The sequence below is a fragment of the Mirounga angustirostris genome, unplaced genomic scaffold, assembly GCF_029215605.1.
Source record: "Mirounga angustirostris isolate CCGP_5_RB_7025 unplaced genomic scaffold, mMirAng1.0.hap1 SCAF_10, whole genome shotgun sequence".
NCBI lineage: Eukaryota > Metazoa > Chordata > Mammalia > Carnivora > Phocidae > Mirounga > Mirounga angustirostris.
In genome coordinates this window covers 90,258,842-90,282,845 of record NW_026991718.1, presented here as the reverse complement: position 1 = coordinate 90,282,845, position 24,004 = coordinate 90,258,842, and the positions used below count along the sequence as shown (strand labels likewise).

Sequence of the window (24,004 nt, the reverse complement as noted above, 5' to 3'; positions counted from 1 at the left end):
GGCAGACCTGCTACAATGCCCTGCATTTCCAAGTGATGGAGGTTTTGAGGTAGCCAAACTCATGTTTGGATGGATACTCAAAGAGCCTAGCGAATATTAATATCCATTGCCTTAAACCTTAATGGGAACAACTTAAAAGAAAGGAAGCTACTCTTGATTTGTGTAAATTTACATAGGAAAGACCCATCAAAATATTACTCATAATTTCCACTTTATTTTCTGTACAGGGTGACATAAAACATACTCTTTCTGCTAAGGTAGAGTGATCGTCACATGGTTAGTTTTCACAACATAATCCTCCACCGGAGAACACGAGGGAGGAGACCCCGCAGTGCCCGACACCGCACTTCGCAGGCGAGAGCCCGTTCCGGGCCACAGCTCCCGCTGCAGGCAGGTGGGTCGCAGGCGGCATGCTGTGCTGCCGGGCCCCCCGAAGGAGGCCACAGAGGTTTGCATTTGGACATTTTAAATGCACAGTATCAGAGAAAACAATAAATGGCATCACACGCGGTCACAACTGTGCAAAAATACGGTTTTCAAATCATTAAATAAAAAAGGAACTCACACAAGCTATAAAAATGTTGCCACAAAAAGCAAAGCTTTCCTGTAAGAAATTTTAACTGACTCTATGAACTAACCCCAGATTTGCTAAAATACAAGAACCGGAACATAAATAGTCATTATATTTTATTCATAAAGAACATTCTGTAACTCCTGAAAACCTAACTCGGGCCTCTGAGTCATGGTACTACCCTATGTTAATGGGACATTTCAAAAGAAGGAAGTTCGGATAATGTTAATGGGACTTTTTCTTCTCATTTTCCTTTTATCTTCTGGCAGTTCTGTTCTAGCCATTACAATTATTTTTACTCTTTTCATTAAAAACAAATTCTTAACCCAGCCACTGATCCCAGTGTTTATTTCAAGACAAACAAGCAACTCTCCAACTGACATAACAAAATGGTACCAGTACTGTTTTTACAAACCCCACCTCTTTCTCAGACAGGCATCTGACAGGGGACCACGATGAAAGCTAAAGGAATCCTCTTAAGAGAAATCATTTGGTTCCTACTTTCAGTGGTCAGACCAGACGGTCCTTTTAACAAGTGAAAACAAACCTTGCACACTAGTGATGAAACAAGCAGGCTGGCAGGCTGGGATTTAAATGCTCTCCAGATGGGACAGACGTACAGCCTGAGGACACAGGCAACAAAAGCACCCCCCATGCCTCACTTTCACAAAAGTGCATTTGGCTGGTTGTGGAACAGATGAGGCACAGGAACCCACTCTCTGCTCTAATCATTTCTTTGTTAGAGAGTCTGACCGGAAGTGAAGTACCACCAAATGGGCTGCATTCCAAATTGTACCATAAGTGGTAGCCAGCTTTCTTCTAAGAATCCCAGAACTTTGAAGGGAGGAACATTCATCATATCCCAGGGTGCAAGGCCAGAGTGTTCACGTCTTCTGGTCCATTCAGCCCACACTGTGACATCTCTGACCTTCCTCCCCACCAGGCTGTGTCGGCACAGGTGGCCCTACATGCAGCCAGGAAATCCGCAGCCACCTGAGGGGCAGCCTCCACTACCAGGCCCCAGCTGGCCCTTTCCAGCTACTTTCTTGCTACTTTCTCCTTCATCTCAGCCCGACCCGAGCACCATCCCCTTGCCTTCCTCCACACTCAGCCCATTTCGTGGCCCACTCTCTACTTCTGCCCAACAAAAGCCTACCAATCCCAGTGGAGGGACATCCAAAAATGAAAACATCCTTCAAATGCCAGTTTCCATCTGACCTAACATGGGAAATTTCATTATCTGCCTTTAATGACAGCTGCATAATTTAGAAAGAGCCACAAGCTAGGACTGGCAAAAAAATACATGTCAAACTTAAGTCAGTTAAGCATAAAAATACACATAGAGAAGATTCCGGAAACAAGACCATGTCTAAAGCACAGTATCTGCATGTAAGTTCATAAATCAATAAGCACATATTATGTAAACCAAAATGACATACTAAATTCAAACATGCAAGCCAAAACAATCCCATTAGCCGAGAGGAAAATCAATTCTCCCCAGAAGCTGGTTGCCCTTTTTCCCCAACTGGACACATAGTAAACCTCTGTACTGTATTTACCCCACCTAACCCATCACGTTCAATAAAACGGTAAAATTAATGACCCGTTCTCTCTGCGGCCTTTGAAGAGGATTCACATGGTGGTGGTACACCAGCCACCGTCTCAACGTGGGTAAGTGTATGAATGTGAAAGTAAGCAAAAGGGACAGGCCAGTCAAATCACTTTTATGTGAATATAAAGGGTTCCACCTCAACTACAAGTGGAAACAATCTCCAGGAAAGGGAAAAACTGTTTTGTACAGATCTCTTGTGTGTGAAGGAGTACGAATCCATCAGACTCACCCTGACATTCGCCCACAAACATCAGCAAGCCCTGCCAGGAAGCTCCCTTTTCTCACAAAGTTAACTAAGTGATTCTGGCAGACCCCGGCTGTTCTGAATTTTCGCATGCATGTTAGCAAACACAACAATATAAAAAGCAAACAAATGGGTCACTAGCACCATCAAAAGAATCACAACGACAACAACAAAAACCATTTCTAGGGAGTGAAGTCATAAAGCTCATTCCTAACAACCATCCCGAACTAAACATGTACACTTAGAGAATACATCCAGGTGTGAATTTACAGAAAATATGCAAAGCATCTATTACAATGATTAGGCTGGGTACTCCAGTCCAAGAAAATGACATAAAAATACATGACAAAATTGAACACGGGCTCTGCAAATATCAAAATAACAGGAAAAAGATTCTGAAGTAGTTCTCAGAAAACTCTGGGGGCTCTGACAAGCATGAAATAGCCCATCACACCCACAATATGCACAGGAGCTTCCAAGCCATCCGCTTCACGAAGACACAAACACAGGGAGCTTAAACACACAGATGGTTTGGCTCATGTGCAACAGAAGTAAGCCATTAAATGGGCATCCCATAAAGATCATGTGGCCCTAACATGAAACTAAAGAGGAGTCAGCTGCATGCCACAAAGACATAAATGTTCACTTCAGGTCCCCGTCTCCTTCTCCATCCCCTTGGATGGACTTTTTGATACGAAGCAACATGGTCGTGAGCCACTGATCTAAGCGAGATATTGAGTCAAATTCCTTCACCTAGTTTAAAAAAAGAGGAACAGGAATTAGTCTATGGAAATACAACCAAAACACAAAAAAACAACACCCCAAGCTGTTTAAACATTTCTAGTGATAATCCTTCATTTAAATCATTCATTCTAGTCTATAACTTTATTCATGAAAAATGGTTTGTTTAAATCATTCATTCCAGTTTATAACTCTCTTCATTAAAATGGTTTGTTTGTTCTGTGACTATCTGGATGGAGCTAGTGACAAGTTCCTGTGCTTTTTAAACCGCTCTGTGTGCTAACATGCTGAGCTCCTAACCACCTGTGTAACTGGAAGAGCATACTTAATGTGACAAAGGAAACGAGACCCCGTGTAAGAAAGGAACATGGAAAATTCATAGTGTTCTAATATTCACTGAACATGAATCAACATACTTGCAGAGACAGGATATGTGAAAGTGGAATCCCTTTAACTCATTTCAATGCATTACCAGAAAGTGATATTTCAATAGGATGCAAATGGTTTGGTAGCCAAAGTAAAACGGGAAAACATTCTTTTCCACTACTGCTTCAAAGCCATGAGTAAATTAATGGAGGATACCAAGAAATCTGCTTGATTCTAAACATAAGATGGCAAATATGGGAAAACAGAAAACTAATGAGTATAAAAAAAAGTCTTCCATTTCTTTTATGCCAAGAATATAGCAAAACTCTCACTGTTTTTATATTTTAAGCTGTATTTAACTGATTTTACTTTATACTTATTTATGGATCAGATTATTTTCAAAAGAAAACATTCAAACAGCAAATTTTAACAGTATGCGATAGTCTCTTAAATTTGCCTCCCAGCTAAATTCAACATGGCTAATAGAATTAAGTAATTGTAAAGATTTGTGGGATATATAAAACATGACCTTTGGGAAATACAACTTAGGCATATTGGAAAAATGTTCAAATAAACGTTCAGCACTCATACAATGAAAAGATGTTTCTGTAGTTTAAGCTTCCAAGAATGTACTGTACCCCGAATGCATAACTTACTGCTTCAGTGTAAGCTTCACTGTTCTGTTCTTCATGAGCTTCTAGAAGTTTCTGGTAGCGTAAGTATGGAAAAATTAGTTTGGTAGGCTAAAAAGTTCCACCTATGAATAGATACTTTAAATACAGAAATAGCCTTAGTATCACATCAATTGACGTTGCCAAACATCTTACAGAATAGAGAAAATACTCAAATATAAGCCATGAATTATCCCAAATCAGGGACCTAGTTTTTGTGCTAACATTTCTGAGTTGCTCGGTTTAGAACACAATGCTTATGTCCTTGACTCTGCTGGCATCTGAAACCTATTCTGCAAAAGCAGGAGGGTACCAGTGCTCCTCAAAGAATTAAGAGTTTCACTTTAGACTTGATCCCACCTGACAGCAAAGGCTTTTTTTTCTTCTTCAAATTTGTGATGTTACTTACTTTCAGTAACTTACATTCCCTTGAATCAGTAAATGCTGGAAACATTTCCTCATATTTCTCAAGAGCAAGCTGAAAGAGAAAAGCCACTCATTAATGTCAAACTCACTGAATCAGGAAATAAAGCTCTTTCTATCTGAACATCTTATTACTTCAGTAAGATTTATCTGCAGCCTATTTAAATGTGTAAGAAGTATGCTGTTAAACTCAACATCAAAATCAACACAGGAAACCCTATTCAATTTGAATTGCCAACTTCAGTTAAGAATAATTTCTAAACCAGTTTTTCTGAGTTAGGTTGCTGTAGAGAGGACAACATGGACCAAATCTAATTTGTAAAAACTCACAGACCAGGTGTCTGTTTCCACCCACTACTAAAGAAGCTCTTCCTTAACACTGTCCAGATTCCACATAAATCCCATTCAGACCTCTGCTTGAGTCTGGAGGGAAAGACACCTTTCCTCTCAGCAGTTTTACTTCTGCTCTCCCAGAAGTTGGAGTTTGAAACAAAGGATGTTATTCCACTTTTATTGTCTCCTCCCTATGCCCCCTAATTTCTTTCTTTTTTTTTAAAGATAGATTTATTTATTTGAGAGAGAGAGCATGAGCAGGAGGGGCAGAGAATCTCCAGCAGACCCCCCGCTGAGCAGGGAACCTGACACAGGACCCTGAGATCACAACCTGAGCTGAGACTAAGAGTCCGATGCTTAACGAACCGTGCCACCCAGGGGCCCCAGCCCCCTAATTTCTTTAAAGCAAAACTACCGAAGGGAACGCAGCTAGCACTTCAGCAGCGGTTTCAAGATTACAGCTGGGATGCACAGCATAGTATTACTGTTATTATTATTATTATTAATGCATGCAGTTTGGTCTTACTATAACCAATATCACCCAACAAAGCATATCATGAATGACAGAGGGCCTGAGGCCTGTTCTCATGGTAAAGTGCAGCAGAAATTGGCGCTGCGGGACTCTTACCTTGGCATTCAGTTCATCTACTATGAAGTGACAGAGGGCTGCTTTAAAGAAGTAGTCCTTTGCACTGTACTTCAACAAAGGATTATCCATGGTGTTTGCCCCAACCTAGGCACAGAAAGCAGATTTAGATTTCAAAGGTTTGCCTTCTTGTAGTAGACAAACTGATCCTCATCTGCACTTTAGAAAATACTTGTGTATCTTACATCAGTTTAGCTATGAATATATTCTTTTAACCCAGTATCACACACTAGACAAGAAACAATATTTAATATATAAGTGTTAACCTGTTAAAAATGCCCCAGAAAACTTCTACTTCTACTTCCAGGAAGATGGAATAGACATTATTTTTCTCTATCCCTCCTGCTAAGAGCAACTGAAAGCCCCAGTCATTTTATATAAAACCAACACAAGGAGACTGAAAAGTGGAGACAAGACAGCAGACCAGCTAGGGACCTTGAGACACACAGAAAACACAGCAGGAGTTCTCTGGGTTTTCTTTTTCTTTCACATATCCCTAACTTGGAACAGAAAAAGCCAGCTGAAGGACCTGGAAAAGGGCAGCCTAGCAAGAAAGAAAAGTTTAGGTAATTACTGCTCTACTCCAGCCAAACACCACAGAACACTATGGCCCCACCCCTACTTACTTCAGTAAAGGCCCTAGATAGAACTGAGATGTCAATGCTTTTGAGATGCAATTGTGGAGGAACCCCAAATCCCTGCCAAGGTGGCTTCACAAAGGCCCAGAAGGGAGCCATGCCTTCATCCCTGTCAGCTCGTAATGGCCCACCCTCCTCCATCCCTGCTGTGAGGCAATGGAGACCATGTGGGGAGCCTGGGTCTCTCCTCTACCCAGCAGGAATGAGGTATCATCCCTCATCTCCCAGCAGTTGTGGTTTCAGAAGAGGCCTAGTGGAGGATTAAGACTTCTATCACCACGCAGTAGTAATGAGAACAATCCCAATGTGGTGTTGGTGGAGGGCAAGAAAGGGCGGGAATGGCCACCTCTGCCCAGCAGTGAAGCAACACATGCCCCTTCTGCTGCCAGAGTAGGGTCACAGGAAACCAGCTGAAAGAGGTTTATTTATTTATTTTAAGGAAAGAGAGAGCATGAGCAGGACAGGCAGAAGGAGAGGGAGAGAGAATCTCAAGCAGACTCCGTGCTGAGCGCAGAGCCTGGCACAGGACTCGATTTCACAACCATAAGATCATGACCTGAGCCAAAACCAAGAGTTGGACGCTTAACTGACTGCGCCCCCCAAGCCCTCCTGAGAGAAGGTTTAAATATGATCCAGTCCAGTTGTCACTAAGAAAGGAGATCTTAAGCTGAATGAAAAACAACCAACAGATGATAGCTCTGAGGTGACAGAAATGTTAAGATTATCCAACAAAGATTTTTAAAGGAGCCCTCAAAAAAATGCTTCAACAAGCAATTACAAAAATGCTTAAAACTAAAGAAAAAACAGAAAGCATCAACAAAGAAAAAAGAATTTTCCAGCAAAAAAAAACCCTAAGATATAAAGAAGAAACAAATGGAAATTTCAGAACTGAAAAACACAATAACTTCACAAAAAGTGGATGGGTTCAACAGCAGAATAGACAGGAGAGGAAAGAATCAGTGAACTGATGACGGAACATTAGAAATTACTCAGTCTGAATAAAAGAGAGGAGAAAACAGACTGAAAAAAAAAAAAACAGAGCATCAGGGACCTATAGGACTATAAAATAAGGTCTAACACTTAGGTTGTCTAAGTCCTGGGAGGGAAGGACAGAGAGAAGGGCTGAAAAAGTACTTTAAGGAATAATGGCTGAAAACTTCCTCAATTTGGCAAGAAACATAAACCTACAGATTCAAGAAGTTTAGTGAAACCCAAACAGGATAAAAGCAAAAACACCCAAGCCAAGCCACATAAACTTCTGAAAAACTGAAGCTAAGGAAAAAACTTTAAAAGTGGCCAGAAAAAAAAAAATACCTTATCTACAGGAGAAAAATAACTTGAATGAAAGCGGACTTCTCATCAGAAACCACGAAGGCCCTAAGTGGCGCATTTTTCAAGTGGTAAAAGGAAAGAATTATCAACCCAGAACTATATGCCCTGGGAAAACATGCTTCAGGAATGAAGGGGAAATCAAAACATTCCCCGATGAAGGAACCCAGAGAATTTGTCACCAGTAAAACCTACCCTAAAAGAATGGCAAAAGGATGTTCTCTAAATGCAAAGGACACAATGAAAGAAGTAATCTTGAAACATCAGAAGAAAGAAAGAACACAATAAGTAAAATATGAGTAAATACAATGGGCTTTTCTTCTCCTCTTGAGTTTTCTAATATGTTGGAAGATTGAAATTAAAATTATATCATTGACTGAGGTGGTTCTTAAATACAAAGACAAAACAGTTAATTTATACTGAATGGGGAGGAAAAAAGGGACAGAAAGTAAGACCTCTATATTTCAATGGAAATGATAAAATGATAACATCATCAGCTTGTGATAAATCATGTACATGTTACACTTAGAGCAACCACTAAGAACAGGTAGTCAAAGACATTTACTTGAAAACACTACAGATAATCAAGTAACCCACTATAAGGCAGGAAAAAGAAAGCAGAAAAAAAAAAAAAAAACCAAAAACAGAGCATAAATAGAAAACAATAAATAAAATGGCAGACTTAAGCCCTAATATATCAATAATTATATTAAATGTGAATGGTCTAAATATACCAATTAAAAGACAGAGATTGGGAGAATAGATTAAAAAGCATGATGTAACTATATGCTGTCCATAAGAAACTCACTTCCATTACAGTGATAAAGGCAGGTTCAAAGAAAAAGGATGGGAAAAGATATATCACATAAATATTAACCAAAAGGAAGCAGGCGAGGCTATATTAATATCAGATAAAGTAGACTTCAGAACAAAGAAAACTACCAGGGACAGAGGGGGACATTATATAATGGTAAAAGTGTCAACCCACCAAAAAGACATGGCAAAACTAAACATGTTTGCAGCAAACAACAGAGCTGCAAAATATGTGAAGCAAAGACTGATAGTAATGAAAGAAGAGAGACAAATCCACAATCACAGTCAGATACTCCAACACTCCACTCTCAACAATGGATAGAGATAGAAAATCAGCAAGTATACAGAACTCAACAATGCCATCAACCAAGAAGATCTAATCAATAGTACAGAACATGTTACCAAGCAACAGCAGACCCACAGAACAAATGCCAAGTCAGACCATATTCTGGGCCATAAAACAACTTCAACAAATTTATAAGAGTTGAAATCAGAGTGAATTCTCCAGCCACAATGGAATCAAACCAGAAATCAACAACAGAAAGATAAAGAGGAAAATCTCCAAACACCTGGAGATTAAGCAAAACACATCTAAATAATCCACAGAAATCAATACATACAATGAAATAAATAAAACAATATAACAGAATTGTGAGACATAGTGAAAGCAGTGTTTAGAGGAGAACTTATAGCACTAAACATGCATACACAACAAAGAGAAAAACCAGTTCCTATCTCAACTCCCTAAAAAAAGAAGTGTAAAATAAATCTAAAGAAAATGGATGAAATAATATTAGAAATCAATGACACTGAAAACAGAGATACAGAGAAAATCATTGAATTCTACCAAATGTTTAAAGAACGAACATCAATCATTCAAATTTTTCCAAAGAGAAGGGAATACTTTCCAACTCATTTCCATGAGGCTACTATTACCTTGCTACCAAAACCAGACAAAGATCTCACAAGAAAATTAAAGATCAATATCCTTATGAACAGATTGAAAATCCTCCACAAAATGCTAGCAAACTAACTGTGACAACTCACTAAAAGGATTACACATTATGACTATACAGTACAGGATTAATTTTCTCCTAAGTGAGGTCTTGCCTTTGTCTGTTGCTCCTGGGGGGTCATCTCTAAGCCCTTGCTTGCAACGGCCTGCTTGAAAGAGTGTTTTTGTTTACCGGGGTGTCTCTGACAACATGGTTCAGCTCAACCTATGGAGGGACTGGAGAATCTGTGACTGAGCCACAATAAAAATTCTAGACACCGAGTACAGGTGAACTTCTTCCCCTGTTGGCAATACTCCATGGATATTTTCATCACACATCATCATTGGGAGAAGTAAGTGCTACCTGTATAACTCCACTGAGGGGAAGGACAAAAGAAGTTCTACACTTGCAACTCTCCTGGACCCTGCCCTAAGCACACCTCTTCCTTTTGCTGATTTTAATCTGTATCCTTTGGTATAATAAACCATAACTGTGGCATAACAGCTTTCACTGAATTCTGTGAGTGCTTCTAGAGAATGATCAAACCTGAAGGTACTCTTGAAGATCTCCAAACTTTGCAATAATCAAGAAGGATTTATCCCAGGAATGTAAGGTTGGTTCTAAATATGAAAATCCATCAATGAAATACAGCATATTAATAAAGAACAAAAACCATATGATCATCTCAACAGATGCAGAAAAAAGTACTTGACAAAACCCAATATGCTTCGAGGATAAAAACACTCAACAAAGGAAGAGAAGGGTACTTCCTCAAACTGATAATGCATATCCACAGAAACCCCACAGCTAACATCCTATTTAATGATGAAAGACTGAAAGCTTTCTGTCTAAGATGGGAAAAAGACAAGGACGTGTGCTCTTGCTACTTCTATTTACCATTGTTCTAGAAGGTCTAGTCAGGGCAAATAACAAGAAAATGAAGTAAAAGTCATCCAAATTGGAGACCAAGTATAGCTATCTGCAGATGACATGATTACATGATTTTGTACAAACAAAATCCCAAGGAATCAAAAAAAAACAAAAATCAAACAAACAAAAAATCCCCAAACCCATTAGAGCTAATAAACTAGTTCAGCAGGGTTGCAGTGTATAAAACTAGCAATTAACAATCTAAAAAGGAAACTGAGAAAACAATTACATTTACAATAGCATCAAAAAGAATAAAATACTTAGGAGTATATTTAACCAAAGAAGTGCAAGGCTTACACACTAAAAACTTTAAGATATTATTGAACAAAATTAGAGAAGATCCAAATAAATGTAAAGGCACCTTGGGTTCATAGTTTGGAAGACTTAACAATGTTAAGATGTCAATACTTTCCAAATTGGTCTACAGATTCAATGTAATCTCCATCAAATTCCAGCTGGCTTCTTAGCACAGACTGACAAACTGATCCTAAAATTCGTATGGAGATGACAGGGTCCCAGAACAGCCAAACAATCTTAGGGAAAAAAAGTATCAAAGTTGGAGGACTCACAGTTCCTGATTTCAAAACAAAGCTACATAATCAGAACAATGTGATACTGGCATACAGACAGACATGTTAAGACCAATGGGACAGAATAGATGGTCAAACAGAGTATCAGTCAAATAATTTCCAATAAGGGGGCCCAGACCATTTAAATGGCAGAAGGACAGTGTAGTCAACAAAAAGTGCTGGGAAAACTGCATATCCACAAGCAAAAGAATGAAGTTGGGTCCTTACCTAACACTATATACAAAAATTAACTCAAAATGAATCAAAGACCTAAACCTAAGAGCTCTAACTATAAAACTCTTAGGATTTCATCCAAGTTAAAAACTACATGTCAAAGGACATCAACAACAGAGTAAAAAAGCAACCCACAGAATAGGAGAAAATATGTGCAAAACACATACCCGATAATGTCTTAAATATAAATATAAATAAAATATGAATATCTAAAATAAGAATTTCTAAATTCTTAAGAAATAAGAATTCCTAAAATGTAATACTAAAAAGCAAACAACCCACTTCAAAAATGGGCAAAGAAATCGAACCAACATTTCTCCAGTGAAGATATAAAATGGCTAACGAGCAATTGAAAAGGGTCAACATGACCAACCATGAGGGTAATGGAAATCAAAACCACAACGAATCACTTCATACTCATTAGGGTAACTATTACCAAAAAAACCCAGAAAGTACTGCTGAGGATGTGGAACAACTGGAATCCTGGCATATCGCTGGTGGGAATGTAAAATGGTGCAGGTGCTGTGGAAGAGTCTGGCGGTTCCTCAAAAAGTTAAAAAAAGACCTGCCACATAAACCAGCAATCCCAATCCTAGGTATATAACCAAGACAACAGCAAGCCTCCCCTCACAAAAGCATGAACACAAGTGTTCAGAGCAGCATTATTCATAATAGTTCAAAAGTGAAGAACACTCAAATGACAAACATTCACTGATAAACAGCTAAACAAACTGTGGAATATTACTCAGCTATGAAAAGAAAGTATCATTACATGTTAAACAAAGAAGAACTTTGAAAAAACTATGGTACGTGAAAGAAGTCAGTCACAAAAGGCCACTTATCCTAGAAGGCCTAGAATAAACAAATCCATTGAGACAGAAACTAGATACTGGTTTCCAGAGACTGGGAAGAGGGGAGAATGGGGTGTCTCCCCAGTGGTGGATAATGAAAATGCCTTGGAATTAGGTGCTGGTGATGGTTACACAATTCTGTGAATATACTAAAACCCACTGACTTGTATTCTTTACCAGGATGAATTACATGATGTGTGAATTATATCTCAATTAAAAGCAAACTTAAATAAAATGTATAATTAAAAAAGAACAAGATTCAGTGACTTCTGCCGGAAGTTGGTGAGACCATAGCAGCCTTACCTGCTCGTAGATCTCGATGGCTTTCTGGTACTGCTCCAGCTGGGCGGCATATGCTGCCACTTTCAGCAGGCACTTGTTAGCTGAACTGAAATTGAGAACCAGAGCAGAGCAAGTAACAATCCAACAAAAAAATTAAAAGGTATCCCAGTACACCTTCATTTGGTACAGCCCGATATGCTCACAGAGTGCAGTAAAGGTTTGTCTCTTATCGCACATAACAAAACCCATTTAATTATATTAAGGAAAACAGCACTTGCCTGTTGGATTCTTCCCCTTTGTAATAATCAGCCGATTGTTCATAATGTGCAATAGCCTGAAAAACACACATGTATTTTATTCAAACTACTTCTCTGAAGAGCTACATTTAAGAATTACATTTGCATAGGTATTATTCCTATAGATAAGCCTATTTCAACAGCACACCTTTCACAACTTGGCCTCCTTTATTTGGGGAAGACAAGAAAGCATGCACATCCAGAAGCCTGGTGGCAGAATACTCACCATCCACCAAAATCTCTTCTTCCCTTCCCCCGAAGCAAACGCCCAGCTACACCATTTCCCTAGCCCCCAGTGCAATTCCAGGCAGCTGTGACCTGTTGTTTCCAATAGAATGTAAAGAGGCATGCTGTGGGCCTCTACCAGGCTTGGCCGGTCCATCTAACTGTGCGTCTTTCTCCAGGCCTCTTCCCTTCCCAGGAGCTAGAACGGCAATGACCAAGTCTGGAGTGATAGTGGAAGCCACAAACTGAGGATGGCAGAACTACTGTCTGCCTAGTTCCTAAATAACTACAAAGGGCAGAATGTACTTCAACCACCATGTACTGCTGCCAAACCCAGAACAGCTACACTGGATGGTTATTTTAAAGGCTTATGAAGCCCTATTGCATTTTAGATCTATAGCTTGCTAGAGCAGCACAGACTTTTCTCATTAATACCTTAAGTGTCGGGGCGCCTGGGTGGCTCAGTCGTTAAGTGCCTGCCTTCGGCTCGGGTCATGGTCCCAGGGTCCTGGGATCGAGCCCCACGTCGGGCTCCCTGCTCCGCGGGAAGCCTGCTTCTCCCTCTCCCACTCCCCCTGCTTGTGTTCCCTCTCTCGCTGTATCTCTCTCTGTCAAATAAATAAAATCTTTAAAAAAAAAAAAAAATACCTTAAGTGTCATCTAGACTAAGGGTGTTGCCTTCATTCTAAAATGTGTGGTGCTGAATTAACAGTCAAGTGGAGAGGAAACAAGTTGCAGGCTGGAAAGCTAGAAGCCTTTGTCACGTTGTGGCATAAGATATAGTAAAAGCAAGCATACGACAACTCAGAAGGCAGAAGACATCCCTACTGGGAGCCAGAAACTCCAAGGGAAGAAGCTCTATGGAAAGAGACAGATGATAGTGTGTAATGCTGTTTTCAGCAGTTTTGTAAGAGAGAAGAACTCTGGAAAGAACTAGCTTGTTTGTAGGCAATTATAAAAGGGATAGGCAAAGTCCAGTGATAGGGCCTTGTAAGACTGGAAAGGCCAACGGCCTCTATACCCCAAACAGCAAAACATAAGCCTGTACAACATTTTAAACTAGGGGTCTGACAAACTTTTCTGTAATAGCCCAGATTATAAATATTTTAGGCTTTGTGAGCTGTATGATCTGTTGCAACAACTTAGCTCTCCGGCAGTGCCACAAAAACAGCGTGTCTATGTCCCAAAAACTTTATTTATGGACAATGAAATTTCAACTTCACTTAATTTTTATGTGTCATGAACTGCTTTTTTCCCCAACAGTGATTAAAAAATGTAAAACCTATTCTTAACTTCTGGGTGTACATAAACAGGTGGTGGGTCTATAGACCTCTGCCTTAAATTTCAGGGTTTTCCCAGTTAAGTCATAAAGAGGAAGCTGGCATTATGCAAACATCAGACTACAAGTGCTCCCTTCCCACTAAGCCCATAGCTTCAAGGAAGTCCCACCTAATGACTTAAGAGAGAGGCACAAAGACAAAACAACAAACAAAACAGGCTAGGAAACTATGTTAAAGCTTTGGCTATGGTTTCTGAGAGCTGACTGGAAACGGACAGACCTGGCCATAAAGCCTCAGCCCCCACTTTCTGCACGTACTAGTGCAATGACCAAGACCAACAATGACTTGGTTTACAAAATTTGTTTACCTCTGAGGCCTCAGGCTGAAGGGGCCACAACCAACATTAGTCAAGTCTGTACTGCAGAGCACCACTGACAGTGTGTGAAAAACTGACATTTCTGGGTGTATTTTTTTTTTTAAGATTTTATTTATTTGATAGAGCACAAGTAGGAAGAGCAGCAGACAGAGGGGCAGGCAGAGGGAGAAGCAGGCTCCCCGGTGAGCAGAGAGGCTCGATCCCAGGAACCCAGCCCTGACATTTCTAGGTTTAAATAATTATGTTTTGGGTCTTTTTGATCAGCCTATCCTAACTAATATGTTCCCCAAACAAATTTTCTGAGTATTATTTATAACAGGGGCAAAACTGGAAACAAGGTAAGTGGTTAAATATAATAGACTACTATGCTAAGATTAAGAATGATGACAGGGCACCTGGGTGGCTCAGTCGGTTAAGGGTCCAACTTTTTTTTAAGATCTTATTTATTTATTTATTTATTTATTTATTTATTTATTTATTTATTTATTTATTTGACAGAGAGAGACACAGCGAGAGAGGGAACACAAACAGGGGGAGTGGGAGAGGGAGAAACAGGCTTCCCGCTGAGCTGGGAGCCCGATGTGGGGCTCAATCCCAGGACCCTGAGATCATGACCTGAGCCGAAGGCAGATGCTTAACGACTGAGCCACCCAGGCGCCCTAAGGGTCGAACTCTTGATATCAGCTCAGGTCTTGATCTCAGGGTTGTGAGTTCAAGCCCCGTGTTGGGCTCCACGCTGGCTGTGGAGCCTCCTTAAAAAAAAAAAAAAAGAAAGAAAAAGATAATGACAGAGTATCAGTATGGAAATTTCTTCATGAGATATTAAATTAACAAACAGCCATGAAAGAACAGATACACTGTGGACCTCTTTTTACGAATACATAAACACATACAGAAAACATCTGGGATAGATTCCTTTGGAGCATTTGTCAGAGCTGTCACATACACACACCTATGGGATAATCTGATCAATGTATGTATTCTCCCACTAAAATGCGAGGACAGGTTTCATGAGAGTTTTGCTCAACATTATGTTCCTGAGCCTAGCATAATGTCTATCATATGGTAGGTGCTCAATAAATAGATGCTAAGTGAATGAAGGCAAGCTGCATTTCAAATGATGGACCCCTATTAAACTACTGCCAATATCTTAATCTGGAATGCCCACAAAAGAAGTTTTTCAGTGAATTCCTAATTAATGATATCAGTGAATTCCTGACCAATATTTTTTGAACTGTCCCCATGCTCTCAAGTATTTAGCACTCTTTTCCATTGTAACAAATGGGGTAAAGTATGAGAAAGATGACCAAATCTTCAATAAAGAGTATCAGATTACATAACCTCCTGGGGGTGGGGTGGGGAGTGTCACTACTTATCTTGCTAGTTCTCAACAATACCAGAACTCAATGAACAGTGTTGGGTTGAACTGTATGTAACTGCGGTTTTGGGGGTAAAAATAAATGGCCAAATGTGGACAACTGTGGATAATTTGGTTTAACCTAGTTCTTAATAATGATATTGATTCATCGAAATGTTGTAACTGTTGGTTTAATGCTAATTAAACCAATAATCAAATTTTATGATAGTCTCAAGTTTTGACGGAGGCTATAGTTGAAAGGAAAGCTTATCTAGTGGCTTAACAGAGAAGTTTCGGAGAAAAGAGGTTGTCACAGGTCATCTTCGGATGTTCATACCTGTTTAGAATTTTAACATGTAGTGAAATTTACCAGGCACAAGTAGACCCTTCCACATTAGAAATCTGTTTCTTACAATTTCAAAGATCATGATAAATATCAAAAGTAGGTATTATCTGGTTTTTTGTTGTGTGTGCTGCAGCTTGTTATCCTGTTATTTAAACAAAACCAGCTTGTTATCCTGTTATTTAAGTAGCCCACCAAAGGAATTGCAATAATATTCCTTCCTGGGCAATCTGGTAAATGTCACCATGCTGGAAAATACATGAATCCTGAAATGAGAGACAAGACCCTCTAGGACTGCAGTCCTCATCAGTGTTTCAAAGCAAATGCAATTTCCAAGTCTCAAGAAGAGTCCACTTCGTAGGTGAACTTAAACAGCGTTCAGATGGGATCAATTCTTTTAGAACATATACCCCCAGATAGGACCTAACATGAACTTGCCACAGACACACCTACATGGTAACAAACAGTAGTAAATCATGTTCTCGAGGGGCTGAAACAGAAATGGATCACAGTTCCTCTGGGTCATTTTTTTTTTTTTTAAAGATTTTATTTATTTGACAGAGCACAAGCAGAGGGAGAGAGAGGGAGAAGCAGGTTCCCTGCTGAGCAAGGAGCCCGATGTGGGACTCGATCCCAGGACCCTGGGATCATGACCTGGGCCGAAGGCAGCCGCTTAACTGACTGAGCCACCCAGGCGTCCCCCTCTGGGTCATTTAAAAGGCGTTCCTATGGGCGCCTGGGTGGCTCAGCTGTTTAAGCGTCTGGCTCGTGATTTTGGCTCAGGTCATGATCTCATGAGTCATGGGATAGGACTGAGCCCCAAGTCAGGCTCCACGCCCAGTGGGGAGTCTGCTTAAAGATTCTGTCCCTCTCCCTATGCCCTGCCCCCTTCCTGTGCGCATGCACACTCTCTTTAAAGTGAATAAATCTTAAAAAAAAAAATAAAAGCCCATTTAAAAAGGACCCATTTATTATTGGTTTATTTCATAAAATCAAAGAAATAATGTCAGTCTTTGAAACTTCACACACTTTGTTCACTAGCTAAAATCTATGAATGAATCAGAGAACCTATAGCAGCTTGTATTAACAGGGAAAAAAATTCATTTGTAGTAAGTGAAATGTAAGGTACCTTACATCATATATATAATGATACATATATATACTGATAATATAGCTGATTTTTCAAACTTAAACTTCAGGTACCACGGACTACATCTGGTGAGTCCCACTAGGAAAGCGAAGGCAATGATGTTTCTAAACACAGAAGTCCTTGGGGCACCTGGGTGGCTCAGTCGCTTAAGCATCTGCCTTGGGTTTGGGTCATGATCTCGGGCTCTCTGCTCAGCGGGGAGCCTACTTCTCCCTCTCCCTCTGCCTGCTGTTTCCCCTGCTTATGCTTGCTTGCTCTCTCTCTCTGTCAAATAAATAAATAAAATCTTAAAAAAATAGTAAACACAGGAGTCCAAACATCAGGGAACACTACAAGGTAACCCTGTGTGCGCTGAGTAATACTCTTAAATTGCTTTTAAAAGGGCACATCACATCAGTGAAGGGAGATGCCACCTGCTGGCCAACTCACAGAATGGCAGGAAAACCATGAGTTCACGGGCTTCAGAAGCTGCCATGACAAACCATACTTTTTTTTAGAAGAAGGAGAACGAGAGTATGCTATAGATCATTTTACCCCCTCTGAATTTATGGAGAGCCACGTGTGAAGTGGTTGCCCCAGAACATGCCCTGGCAGCAATGGCAGCACAGTCCTGTGGGCTTCTGCCTCAGAGTGCTTTCCTGACCACGCCAGGCAAGGAGCTGACGCCGCAAACTCTGCTAGAAAGACACTCTGCATGAGTGCCGTCCCCCCAGGATGATTCAACCTCAGTAAAGATATTGTGCCACTCCAAGACACCCTGACCAAATAAATCTCCCAGCCACACCAGACCCATCTCCTTCCTGTTCCATCATCAACTCTGCACCAGGGAGCAAAGAAGGGTTCAGGTTTGGGTCTCCTCATCCTCTCCAGAGTCTACAGATAGCTTCTTCAACGAGAAGGGGCACACACAATGCACTCAGTGGCTCTGATTTAGTCACAAGCAAAGTATCCGTAGAAAACCATGGCCTATTATGACAAAAATGGCCAAATCATGAATTCTGTGTAACAAGTCAGTGAATTTTGTGCTGCATAGCCACAAGGTGGTGGTCAGCATGAAGTCAGAGGGCAAAGGTTAGCAATGCCAATCCAACTTCAGCAGTAAGAGATACCTCCCCAAACCAAGATTCTACGTGCTTTGGTAAGTACGCTGCTATGGCAGAGATGGGTGCGTCGTCTGCGTATTTCTTAGAAGCTACTACCCAGAGTTCTGGGCTCCAGGGATACACCAGCAAACCAGAGGCAAAGCTCCGTGCTGATCGGGGCACCCACTTCAGTGTGGGGAAGATGATGATGAGCAAGTGTTTGTAGCACACGATGTAAGGTGACGAGTGTGCTGCAAAAAAAGAACAGCTGAGGTGGGGGAGGTGTCTGGGCATGTATTCGTGACAGGCTGGGGTTCCAGTTTTAACTAGGTGGTCACGGTAAGTCTCATGGAAAAGGTAACAAATGAGCAAAAATTTGAAGGACAAGGGGCAGTGAGCCATGCAGGCATCTGTGGAAAAACCCCACAGGGCGAACAGCAGTGCGAAGTCCCGATACAGGAGCTCATCCAGCATGAGTGAAGATCAGCAAGGAGGTCATGGTGGCCACAGCACGGGGTAGCATGAGGCAGGAGGGTGAGGAAGTGCCAAAGGAGAGTTCAGAGAGGCACAGGGCTGAAGAGGCAAATCAGAGGGGCCTCGGAGACCAACTGCAAGGCTCTGGCTATTCCTCGGAGTGAAGAGGAGGCAACACAGGTTGTCAGCAGTAGAAACACAATCTGATCCACTTTTGACAAGGATTGCTCTGGCTGCTGTGTTACACGGGGGTGGGGGTCACTACCACTGACAGTATCAAAAACCAGTGTAATACACACGCATTTATCATTTTGTATCAGGAGGAAATTCTTATGTTGGCAATAGTATCCATCTTGCTAACTTGGCTGACATATTACACCTACCCTCTTGAGGGTCCCCTGGGATTTTGGTCAGCATGCTATTTCTCAGTATAAAGCCCCCTTTCCCTTAAGAAAATGCACAGAAGCAGAAAAGAAGAGAGTGAATCCAAAAGGAAGGAGTGATGGGGACCCTGTGCCCAGGGCTCAGAACTCCAGCAGGAATAGAAGCAGGGAGGCCAATTTGGAGGCTCCTTGCAGAGATCCAGGGAAAGCTGACAACAAGGTAGTGAGAGGTGCCCAGACCTGGGAGCATGGAGGACAGCACCAAAGAAATCGCCCACAGGCTGGATGTAGAGAAAGAGAGGAGGCAGGGACTCTTGTGGTTTGGGAGTGAACATCATGGCGGGTATCAGAATTCTGACTCAGACACACTGGGTTGGAGGTGACGGTCAGCAGACAGGAGGGTAGAGGAATCTGAGGTGTGGAGAGAGGTGTGGGCTGCAGATAGACTTGCGAGCCACTGGCATACAGATGATCTGTAAAGCCATGATGCTAAGTGCAGAGAGAGTACCAAGGGAGCAATGTGGAGTGAGAGAAGACAAGAAGTCAAGCCCAGGCTGCCCCACACGAGAGGGTGGGGAGAAGAGGAGGCACCATTAGGCGCCTGTGACAGAGGCTGAAAGAAGGCATGAGACAAAAGAGAGGAAGAGGGACCCCTGTCTGATGCCAAAGTGGGCTCAGGGAGTGTTCTGACCATTCAGATAGGACACAACTATACTCCTAAGAGCATGCCTGGTGCTCATCAGCCTGGCAGGAACAACCAATGGCCTCCACTACCGTTTCTCCTTCTCACTCACACCTCCTGTCTTCCACGGTACCGGGGACAGTGTTACACAAACATCTGTCTCCAGAGCTGAGGCAGCCTCCGGAGTTGGACAGATGTCTTCCTCTTGCCAAGGTGCCCTGAGCCCTGCCGGCAATCTCCTGACTGAGAAGACAGTGTGAAACAGGAGGAAGCTCCGCACTGGGGCCAGCTTTGCCTCAGCTCTGCTGGTTCCAACCTGAGTGGTCCCACGCAGTGCAGTCCTTCCAAGCCCTAACTTCCACACCCATAAAGGGGCCTCTGTGTTGTAAAGCTGAAAGCAGTTAAATTCACAGCATGCCAGCAAGAACAGAGCCTGGGAAACAGTGGTGCTCAGTGAGGATTTTCTCCTGCCTCTCTTCTTTTGCTTCTATAAACCACAGCTCAGAAAACCAGACCTGCATGAAACAGGTGTGGCCAAGCTGGCATTCAGCTCTCTTCCTCCTCCAGGTCAGGGCCTGAATATAAAGGTGTGCATGTGCCTGCAGTCCTGAAGCTCCCTTCACGGGGCCACAGAGGCCTCGGCGACCAAGAGGAAGACTTCTGCTAAGTCATTCTGACATGAATCACCCAGAGCAGAGATAACAGGCAGGTCTGGTAAACTTCACCTAGCTCTCAGGTGCCAGGTGCTCACCCTAGGAGAGGCCCATCCAGTCCTCAACCTGTCAAGCCCCCCACCCTCCACGTGAAGCCATCTTAATGGCTCTGCACCACTCAACTCTACTGGAAGGGAGAGGGCTCCCCGAGTCATGTCATCTACTTGCCTCGTACCCAGCTTGTGGAGGAACTGTGCCCTGGCTTACCTTCTCGATGTCTACCAGTTCGGTCTCATAGATCTCCGCAATGGTGATGTGGTGCTTCGCTGCGATCGTAAACCTTCCCTGGGGGGAAAAACAAAAAAACAGAGTCACGTTTTGCTTTTACCTTTTTGAATGCCAATCCCTTTGGGAAACAAAAAACAACAGCAAAAGTACAACTGTAAGCCATCTCCAGGATTCCACCCCACAGCCGCTCAAGCAAGGCAGTGTCTTACCATGTCTGTGTAAATGTCGATGGCTGCATTTAAGCAGTTGATAGCCTCTGAAGCGAAGGCATTTAAGAAAAACAATGAAAAATCCATTCAGTCAAAGAGGGTTCCGGGGAGCCTATCTTCCTGGCTGTTACTAGAACGTTAAAGAGGTTGCATTTGGGGTGGACGGTGGGCAGCCAAGTTAGTAAAAAGCAAGCAGAAATCACACAAGGCCAGACACCTCAGTATGCTTGGTCCCCAGCAGGGGTAGTGCAATTTAGAGAACTGGAGCTGGCGTGGGACTGGCTCAGTACTCTCAACCTGACAGTGAAGACCCCATCCAGGGCCAAGACTGCATTAAAAAACAGACAAACCATGAGGGCTGTCATCGACACTGATCAGCTCTAGCTGCTAAAACATAAATGTAAATGCATTCTTCACTGATATCATGTATATATATGAATTCTGGAAGACAGTCCTTCATAAGGAAGATCATTTCAATAGATTTGATTCTTCATGCAGCCAAAATCAAAAGCACTTTGAAATACCTGTTCAAACAACTCTTAAGCAAAGTCAACATTTCATACAATGTTAAAAGATGCTAACTTTTGGTGTACCAGTATATGCCAAAAGGAAGAAAAAAAATCTAGTAAGTGATACTGCTAATAAATTCTATTAATTTTCTGAAACACTGAACCAACAAATTTCCTGTCACAAAATGGTGGTCCTTATAATGTTGACATATGGGCAACAGCTCCAAATTTATTGCTTTTGCTTTAAAGGAGGTAGCAAAGAGAAAAGGCCTGACTGAAGAATTAGAAAGGTACACAGATTAACAAAATTAAAAGCAACTTTCTCCCAAGCTATATTAAGAAATGTGGTTTGTTACACCTTTAAAAATACAAAAAAATAAGCTACCCAGAATGCCACTCAAACCCACTGCTAGTATTTTGATGCACTTTTCCTTCCAGTGTTTTCTGGATGCATTTCTATGTGCACATATTTCTTTATAAATTTGAGATCTCAATTCTCATGTGGTTCTTTGGTTACCATGTGGACAATGACCAGTCATTGAAGAAGCTCTGAATCCAGGGACTTTAATGCCTGCATCATATTCTAGAATACTGATGCACTGTAATTTTACCATTCTATCCTTGCTGTTCATTTAGGCCGCGTCTAGTTTTTCACGTTCGGATATAGAGTGTGACAATCTTTATACAAAAGCCCTCGAAGCATTTTCATTCTCAATGATATATATTCATAATAAAAGTTGGGATTTTTGTGTTAAAATACACTGCTAAAAGAGAAAAATGGGAGACTCCACAGCCTCCAGCGCGTGTGCTAGAGGAATAAGTTAGTACTTTTAATCACCAAATGTATACTCTTAACTAAAAAATAAAAAATTTGCAAAATTTTGCCACTTTAAATACCCAAGTTCATTCTTTCTTCAAAACCAGTACTTTGAAAAACACTCTTTAAAAAGTCAGATGAATACTGTGTGAATAAGTTTTTAACTATCAGATATTATAATCTCCCATTAACTGGATCTTAAAATGCACCAGGTATTTAGGAGTGAGGGACCATTCCTTTTCTTTAATGAGTAATAATATATTCATAAAATTAAATGGCATTTAAGAAAACAGTGCTGTCAACTAAACATCTAGGACAAATTAAACATAATTTCTCCTCATAAAAGCTCAAAATGATTACAGAAAAATCCCTAAAATTACTAAAATGTCTATTTTCCCAAAGCGCAAAAATTTATTTTTACCTGGACTCCAAGGTCCAGCGGCATACCCTGTGAGAAAGGTCCCTGACATCGACCCTACCGTTCTAGTTGCGCAGAGATGGAGGCACATCTTACCTTGAGGGTCTGCCTTCTTGTAAGCATTGCCAGCATCCACAAAGCTGGTGGCAGAATCATGCTTGCTCTGAAGCTGCATATGGAGCTTGGCTGCCTGACAAAATGCATTTCCTGCAGCTGAAGAAGACAAATCACTACAATTAATCACAGAGGAGCAGGTGTCCCCAGGGTGGTCCGTGCTCTAAGTGCTGGACCTACACCTAGAAAAGTTCCTTGTCACTGAAAAGAAGCATTCCAGTCAGAAGCACATGTAAATGTGGTCAAGTGCACTTCAGGTATGTGTAAAGAAACCAGAACCAAGTTCAACGGTGACAAAAGTGTCTCTCAGCTCCAGGAAACCTCCCAAGGGGCGCCTGGGCAACAGGCCTCCATTTAGTACCACAGCCAGTCACGTTCAACTCTGTCCCCCAGCATATATTAAACACTGACCAGGGCTTCAGGCCACAAGTGTTTAAAGAAAGGTAAAACACTGAGGTCAAGAATACTTACTTACTCATCTTTCTATCTCACAGTGTCCATTGGACTTGGCTGTCATTGTTGAAGAAAGCGTTAATGGAAGCTTCTTGGACATAGTAAGTATCTCAAAGAGTGAAAATCAAGGCCCACAATTTCAAAACTCGAAGTTTCTTAAGTTATAACAAAATCGGACTGAACTTCATATGAGGTTTAACATGTCTTTATCTCCCACTTAGTGTGAAAACTTGCACATTCCCTGTGGGATGATGGATGGGTTTGGTTACAGGGTGCTGTCCAGGTTTCTGTTGGAACAAGGCACAGTGTGAAAGTTTTATGCACTTAATTTTTTCAGAAAAGGTTTTGATCAGGGACTGCAGATTCTGGAGTGGCAGAAAAGAATAAGGGAAGGAATCCCTAACATAGGAGTCACACGAACAAGGAACAAATGCTTGAAGGTAAGAGAAGGCAGGGAACAGAGGCCAGTGACAAGTCCATGCTGCCTGCAGGAGGGATGAACACAGTGGGCAGGGGAAGTGAAGGCTGAAGGTGCCATGGGCCCAGTTCTGGGAGGCTTAAATGCCAGCACGAGGAACCTGGACAAGGATGAGCCCACCCACTGTCCTGAAGTTCTTGGCTCAGAGAGAACCACCACAGACTGGGAA

General features: G+C 41.6%; 1 protein-coding gene across 2 annotated transcripts in view; it reads right to left on the bottom strand.

Moving 5' to 3' along the window:
• Nucleotides 1–2,472: 2,472 nt before the first annotated feature.
• Nucleotides 2,473–24,004, bottom strand: part of NAPB (NSF attachment protein beta) — a 39,716-nt gene continuing 18,184 nt past the window's right edge. Inside the window, exons 3-11 of one of the 2 annotated variants that reach the window (XM_045885348.3) lie at nucleotides 22,887–23,003; nucleotides 21,047–21,093; nucleotides 20,817–20,894; nucleotides 12,527–12,582; nucleotides 12,270–12,354; nucleotides 5,590–5,694; nucleotides 4,615–4,683; nucleotides 4,191–4,241; nucleotides 2,473–3,180 (exon numbers count right to left, since the gene is read on the bottom strand). In XM_045885348.3, the coding sequence (XP_045741304.1) occupies nucleotides 3,070–3,180; nucleotides 4,191–4,241; nucleotides 4,615–4,683; nucleotides 5,590–5,694; nucleotides 12,270–12,354; nucleotides 12,527–12,582; nucleotides 20,817–20,894; nucleotides 21,047–21,093; nucleotides 22,887–23,003 (719 nt within the window). In that variant the 3' untranslated portion in view covers nucleotides 2,473–3,069. The remainder of the gene's footprint in view (nucleotides 3,181–4,190; nucleotides 4,242–4,614; nucleotides 4,684–5,589; nucleotides 5,695–12,269; nucleotides 12,355–12,526; nucleotides 12,583–20,816; nucleotides 20,895–21,046; nucleotides 21,094–22,886; nucleotides 23,004–24,004) is intronic. The other variant, XM_045885346.3, reaches the window with a different exon arrangement.